We start from the raw sequence: 8,109 nt of genomic DNA on the forward strand, positions 1-8,109 counted from the left end.
TTTTTTCCTATTTTCTTTTCTCCCTTTTTTCCTCCTTTGAATGATTTCCGTTAACACTGAGAATATCGGGCATTTACTGTGTATTTGTTCTTGTGATCAGGCCCAGTGGTGGCAGTGACAACGATAGCGTGTTTCCGCGTACGCTAAACTTCGATAGCATGTCGGGAGGCAACTCTAACAGGTAGGACTTAATTATTATGAAGATGTTGATTAACTGTCGAAAGTTAGATTTGAGAAATCATCCCCGTAATTTGAATAAAGTGTTTGCAGACAGTTATTACCTGTCGAGAGTCTGATTTGTACGATCATTCCCGTATTTTGAATAAGGTGTGTGTGGTGTATATTTGTTCTCTGCTTGTCTCTTTTCAGGTATCATTGTCAGTTTATTTTTCCAACCTTGGTCTTGTTTATCCGTTTATTGAGTTCCAGTAGCATTACTTTGTTCAATTCAATCAACCATTGTCTAAAATCGGTTTGTGGTGAAAGTTATCTGGGATACAGCTTTCCAGGATGATGGGCACGTGGCCTTCTTTTCCATCTTACGCTTCATGACGAAACGGTTAGGGATGATCATGACTACTTTAGACTATCCTGCATTTCCTCCTTAGAAGAGATAGAAGTCTCAACCAACTTATTCTGATGTGCTAAGTAGAAGGCTTTGGAACTTCGATTTATGACTGTCCTAGATGATCTTTGAAAACTACCAGAGATCTTCACTATCCTTATTCTAATCATCCTGTACCTCTTTCTGAAAGCTACCATTAATCCTGCGTCATCATTAGTGAACTATCCTATATGCCCTCACAATTGTGGATGTTTTCCTCTCATCTTGAATGGGGTCCTTAGAACTGCACATCCTCCTCAAAACTATCCGTATGCTCTCTCCTCAGACCTATCCCAAACCCTTTTATTCTTCGCAACACCTACAGCCCATACGGTAACCCTCTTTCTTCTAACGTCTAATTGGTCACGGCCTTTGTTTTCACTTCCTATTCTCTCTCCTCAGAATTACAGTTTCTGACGACGACGACAGGTATCCTCCTGGAACGGCAGCCACACCTCTTATTCTCCTCATGAGCTAAAAGGTATGGTATTGTCTTTTGTGAACTTGGGTATATTACGTATTTCTGTGTGTCAGCCAGTTTATATTATATATATGTGTGTATATATATATATATATATATATATATATATATATATATATATAATATATATATATAATATATACATACATTTTTTTCTGAATAAATACTACTACTACTACTACTTTCTTCTGTTTATAAAGTTAGCTAGTTCAGATAGTAATCATGTATTTGTTTTTAAGATTATGAAATATTTGGCTGTACAATGAGCTAATTCGTTTACCACAGCCAAAGTTTGACCCCAGCACACTGATATCAGCATACCAATACTCACTAATAGATAAGTCGATTCTGAAAGGTGACCATGTGAGTGCAAAACCAGTGCTATACTACAGAGATCTGCCGCCTTTACCGTTTTGTCACGCCGCAAACAAACACCACTGTCACGCCGCAAAAAAAACACCACTGTCACGCCGCAAACAAACACCACTGTCACGCCGCAAACAAACACCACTGTCACGCCGCAAACAAACACCACTGTCACGCCCGCAAACAAACACCACTGTCACGCCGCAAACAAACACCACTGTCACGCCGCAAACAATCACCACTGTCAACGCCGCAAACAAACACCACTGGCACGCCGCAAACAAACACCACGGTTACACCGCAAACAAACACCACTGGCACGCCGCAAACAAACACCACTGGCACGCCACAAAGATGGCCATAATAATGTTAAAAACTAACTTTTCATAATCCAATGCAAATAGGCTTACTTAGGTGAAGAGGGAGATGACAGACTAAAGGAAGACTATATGTTTGAATGGATTTTAGGCCAGTTGACCCCTGTATAATTTTCCTTGTATAGCCATAACTACGAGGACCTACATGACGATAAGGGTGAATGTACTCTGTTGTGGTTTCCATTAGCACCCTTACTTACAGACAGGAAATCCTGCCAAATTAATATGCATGCCTGTACTCTATAACGGATTTTTAAAGAAAACTTTAAAAAAGAGGAGAATTTTTTTTTTCTTATCAACCTGTTTTATTCAGTTACGAATATACAAAACCCAAAATTCTAACTCCTCAAAATATCCTTAGTGAATTTCTATTACTGTTTGTTTCATCAAAATATGGTTATGGCTCTATTTTGAGACTTTAAGAATAATAAATAAATAAACACGATAAATTCATGACACGGGGCAGTACAAGGTCAAAGGTGGTTGGCTATTCCAAAACACTTATGCATGCGTATATACATGTATATGTGTTAATTTAGATGCATATGCATACAAGGCACGCAAACGAATGTAGATAGATATATAAATAATATACGTACATACTTTTTATACATAAATTCATCCCTGGGTAATGGTTTTCCTCTTTTTCCCCAGAATGGTCTCGATCCAAGAGGCCTTTTGCCCCTTGCTGCTTGACGGTCATGAGGGAGGGCAGCTGTGGTCTCGTCCTCGTGGCTCTCGGCTTCATCGTCTTCTTCATCGCCGCCATCGTCATCTGTACGAGCGAGAGTAAGTCCTTTTGGAAAATCTTCAGTTAGGTGGACGACCCGGCAGTGAATTTCTTGTTTTTTTGTTTTTGTTTTTTTGGTCTCTCTCTCTCTCTCTCTCTCTCTCTCTCTCTCTCTCTCTCTCTCTCTCTCTCTCTCTCTCTCTCTCTCTTTCTGCTCCTTTTTTCTATTTCTTTGTCTGTGTCTGTCTCTGTTTCTCTCTCTCTCTCTCTCTCTCTCTCTCTTTCTCTCTCTCTCTCGCTTTGTTTTTTGTTGAGGTATTTGTTGTTTTGTTGGTCTTATTGTTTGTTAAGATTTGCATACACTGTTTCAGTTTTTAAAGCTATTTCTGTTTATGCGTGAACCACAAAGATGTATAGTAATTTAATAAAAAAAAATATGACCGGTAGCTTCATTTTTTTTATCCTTCAAACTGCTGGCGTTGACATTAAAGTGAACTAAATGTTCAGGAAGGTAATTTTTAACTCGTTAGTATTCAGTTATGCACAGAATCCCAATTGAGCTCTTCATTTCGTTTAGTCTGGTATTAATTATATAGATTTTCACCTGCTGATAAAATCCATATGCGTGTGAACGAACATACCTGCAATGGGAACATATGTTAAGGTAAATTACTCGCTTTAAAACTGAAAGATTTATGAATTGATATATTACAAGGAAGAAAAAATATCAGTGATGGGAGAAAAACTCTGATTTATTTTGCTATAGATTCTTTATTTGTTATTTATCTCTTCCTTTCTCCCTCGGATTTTTCACTGTCTTCTGTCCTCTTTATTTTGTTTTAAAATTTACATTCTTTTCTTCTCTGACCTGTCACACTTCAGAACTTGTTTTTCTTTATCTTTTCTATCTATTGCACTAATTTCTTTCCTCAGGTTTCTTCCGATCCTTGCCTTTTATCCTAGTATGTTTCAATCCCCATCTCTTTCCTTTTTGTTTCTTCGAATCCCACCCTTTCTCTGTTTTTTGTTTTTTTCGCCCAAATTCCTCGCCTTTGCTTGAAACTTTGCTCTCCACTTTTTTCCTTGTAGTTTCTACCAACCCTCGCCTTCTTTTTTGCAGTGGCTTCATTCACTTCCTACTCTTCCTCTTTTGTGTGCCCCTTTTCCTCCTCTGCATCTCTTGTCCCCCATCCTCCTGCCTCTCCGTGTGCTTTTCCTCCTCTCCCCTCTCTGTATCCTTCCTCCTCGCCTCTTCGTGTGCCTCTTCCACCTCCTCAGCATCTCTGTATCCCTTCCTCCTCGCCTCTTCGTGTGCCTTTTCCTGTTTTGCATTTCTATTAACTCCCCCCTCCCTCCTCCTCTGCATACTTGTTGCCCTACTTCCTCTGCCTAAAAGACATCGAGACAAAAACACTGACGATGCCTAACCCCCTTTTCCTCAGCGCTGTCAATACCAACAACAGAGAGCAGGTTGTTTCAGGCAGCCGAGTTGTCATTGCTGCCAGATTTCCTTCAGCAGTGGGTGAGTGCCACGGGAACCTGTTTACGGTGAACCTGTCACGGTGAACCTGTCACGGTGAACCGTCACGGTGAACCCGTCACGGGTGAACCCGTCACGGTGAACCCGTCACGGGTGAACCCGTCACGGTGAACCTCATGTCACTGTGTTTTTTTCAATTTGGGGTTACTGCGATCTTTCTTTTTGGCTATAGGTTGACGGAGATTTAATTAGATGAATAGGTAGTTGAAATATGAATTGTACTTTTGCTTAAACAGTGACAGTCATAACAATCATACCCATGTATAATTCCGGCGTGGACGTCCCCTGCCTTAGAGTATCAATTTTCTCAACGGAAATATTGGACAATGATACTGACACAACAATCGCACCACAGGCAAACGCCACTGTGACGCCACAGGCAAACGCCACTGTGACGCCACAGGCAAACGCCACTGTGACGCCACAGGCAAACGCCACTGTGACGCCACAGGCAAAAAACCCCCACTGTGACGCCAAAAGGGTTAAAACGCCACTGTCACGCACAAGAAAAACCCCCCACTGCACGAAAACAGGAAAAACACCACGTCACGCCAAAAGGGCAAACAAAATGTCACGCCGGGAAAACACAACATGTCACGCCACAACCCAAAACCCCCTTTCACCCCCACAGGAAAAACACCATTTTAACGCCACAGGCAAAAAACCAACTGTCACGCCCCCCGGAAAAAACACCACTGTCAGGGCCCACAGGCAAACGCCACTGTCACGCCACGGGAAAAAAAGCCACGTCACCCCAAACAGGAAAAACACCATGCCGGCCACAGGCAAACACCACTTTTCACGCCACAGGCAAAAACCCCAAAATTTATCACGCCAAAAAGGAAAACACCACGTCACGCCACAGGCAAACACCACTGTCCCGCCACAGGCAAAACCCCCACGGTCACCCCCCACAGGAAAAACCCCACTGTCACGCCCCCAGGCAAACCCCACTGTCACCCCAAAAGGCCCCAAACCCCCCAACTGCCCCACGCCACAGGAAAAAACCACTGTCACGCCACAGGAAAAACACCACGGTACCCCACAAAACAAACGCCACGCCCACGCCACAGGAAAAACCCCACGTCAGCCAAGGAAAAAACGCCACGTCAGCCACGGGCAAACCCCAAAATGTAACGCCACGGGGCCAAACACCACGGGTTCACCCCACAGGAAAAACACCACTGCCCAGCCACGGCAAACACTACGGTCCCCGCCACAGGAAAAAACCAACTTTTCACGCCAAAGGCAAACCCCCACTTCCCCGCCACAGGCAAACACCACGGGTACGCCACAGGAAAAACCCCACTTTCAGGGCCACAGACAAACCCCACGGGCACCCCACAAAACAAACGCCACTGCCCACGCCACAAGAAAAACCCCACTGTCACGCCACAAACAAAACGCCCCCTGTCACGCCCAAAGAAAAAACCCCACTGTCACGCCACAAACAAACCCCCCTGTCAGGGCCACAAGAAAAAACCCCACTGCACGCCAAAAAACAAACGCCATTTGCCACGCCACAGGAAAAACACCATTTCACGCCACAGACAAACACCGGGGGCACGCCACGGGGCAAACACCACTGTCACGCCACAGGCAAACCCCACTGTCCCCCCAACGGGGAAAAACACCACTGCCAACACCACAGGAAAACCACGCCCCACGGAAAACCCAAACCCCCCCAAAAAAAACCAAACCTTCACGACAAAAAAAAAAGCAAAAACACAACTATCACGCCACAACCCAAAAAAAAAATTCACGCCACAAGCAAACCCCAACTTCACCCCAAAAGGGAAAAACACCACTTTCAGGGCCAAAAAGGAAAACACCACGGGTAAACCCCCACAGGCAAACAACTGTCCGCCAAGGCAAACACCATTTTGCCCCCAACAGGCAAAAACCACTTAAACCCCACAGGCAAACACCAAACCTGTAAACGCCAAGGAAAAAACCACTCAGCACCCACGGGAAAAACCCCCACTGTCACGCCAAGGCAAACCCACTGTCACGACAGGCAAAAACCATTTCCCCACGCCCCGGGCAAACCCCACTTTCACCCCACGGGGAAAAACCAACTTTCACCCACAGGCAAACCCATTTTCCCACGGGGGCCCACCCCCCCCAAAACCCAGGCCCCCAAAAACAGAACGGGCACCCCCACAGGCAAACAGCACTGTAAACGCCACGGGCCCAAACACTAGTAAAGCCACAGGCAAACACCACTGTAAAGCCACGGGCAAGCCCCAATGCAGCCACAGGCAAAACACCACGGGTAAACCCCCCCCCCCCCGGGCCCAAAACACCACTTTTCAGGCCCCAGGCAAACACCACTTTTCACCCCCCAAGGAAAAAACCCCCACTGTCACCCCACAGGCAAACACCACGTCACCCCAAGGAAAAACACCAGGGTCACGCCACAAGCAAACACCGGGTCGCCCAACAAAAAAAACCATTTTCCCACGCCACAGGAAAAACACCATTTGTGAGCCACAGAAAAACGCCACGGGCACCCCCAACTGGCAAACACCACTGTCACCCCCGGGGAAACCCAAACTGTCACCCCAAAGGGCAACGTCACTGTCACCCCAACAGGCAAAAACCACTGTCACCCCACAGGCAAACACCATTTTCAGGCCAAAGGAAAAACACCACTGCACGCCACAAAAAAAAACGCCACTTTCCCCGCCACAGCAAACCCCACTGTGACCCCAAAAGAAAAACGCCACGGGTCCCCGCCACAGGAAAAACACCACTTTTAAAGCCAAAGGTAAATTTTAAATGCCCCGGGCAACGGGTTTAAAATGCCACTGTAAAAGAAACAGGAAAACGAAAACTTTTCACGCCACAGGCAAGCACCACTTTACCCCCACAGGAAAAAACCCCCCACGGTCACGCCACGGGCCCCAAACCCCACTGCCCCCACAGGAAAAAACACCACTGTAACCCCCACAGACAAACGCCATGTCACGCCAAGGCAAAAAACCACTGTCCCGCCACAGGAAAAACGCCACGTCACGCCCCCCAGGCAAAAAAACCACTGTCACGCCACAGGCAAAAAACCCCCTTTTCACCCCACGGCAAACACCCTGTCACGCCACAGGCAAACCCCTACGGGCACGCCACGGGGAAAAACGAAACCTGCACGCCAAGGAAAAACCCCATTTTCCCGCCCAGGCAAACACCACTGTCACCCACAGGCAAACCCCCACTTTCACGCCACAGACAAAACCATTTGGTCACGCCACAGACAAACACCATTGTCACGCCACAGACAAACCCCCACTGCACGCCCCAAGCAAACCCCACGGTCACGCCACAAACAAACGCCATGCCCAGGGCCACCAAGCAAAAAACCCACTTCCCACGCAAAAAAAAAACCCCCACTGCCACGCCCCCAAAAAAAAACCCCCATCCCACGCCACAAAAAAAAACCCCAATGCCACGCCACAAGAAAAAGCCACTGCCACGCCACAAGCAAACGTCACTCCCCACGCCACAAGAAAACGTCACGGGCCACGCCAAAAGAAAACGTCACTCCCAACGTACAAAAAAAAACCCCACTCCACGCCACAAGAAAACCCCCCACTGCCACCCCCAAAGGAAACCCCAAGCCACCCCAAAAAAGCAAAGGCACGGGCCACGCCACAAAAAAAAGCCCCCTGCCACGCCACAAGAAAACGTCACTGCCACGCCACAAGAAAACGTCACTGCCCCCGCCACAAGAAAACGTCACCCCACCCCCAACAAGCAAACGCCAACTCCCAAAGCCCCCAAGAAAAAGGGCCACCCCAGGCCCAAGGAAAACGCCACTGCCCCCCGCCAAAAGCAAACGCCACTCCCACGCCAAAGGAAACCCCCCCACCCGGGGGGCCCCTTTCCACCAGCAAGGTCACCGTCCCCGGTTGGGTTCTTTAATAAGTTTTGATTTCGCCCTGGCTTCGTCGTGGGCGTCGTCGTCGTGTGGGCCCCAGGGCCCTTTCTTACGCCTTTCACCCCAGGGAGAAACCC

The 8,109-nt window shown here is 47.1% G+C and overlaps 1 protein-coding gene across 1 annotated transcript; it reads left to right on the forward strand.

Moving 5' to 3' along the window:
• Positions 1-3,977: 3,977 nt before the first annotated feature.
• Positions 3,978-6,860, forward strand: LOC119570422 (mucin-2-like). Its single transcript, XM_037918166.1, has 5 exons — positions 3,978-4,080; positions 4,335-4,579; positions 4,730-5,560; positions 6,019-6,373; positions 6,595-6,860. Exons 1-5 carry the CDS (start codon positions 3,978-3,980, stop codon positions 6,858-6,860), a joined length of 1,800 nt encoding a protein of 599 aa, XP_037774094.1.
• The last annotated feature ends 1,249 nt before the right edge of the window (positions 6,861-8,109 follow it).

Source organism: Penaeus monodon, unplaced genomic scaffold (genome assembly GCF_015228065.2).
Source record: "Penaeus monodon isolate SGIC_2016 unplaced genomic scaffold, NSTDA_Pmon_1 PmonScaffold_2656, whole genome shotgun sequence".
Taxonomy (NCBI): Eukaryota; Metazoa; Arthropoda; class Malacostraca; order Decapoda; family Penaeidae; genus Penaeus; species Penaeus monodon.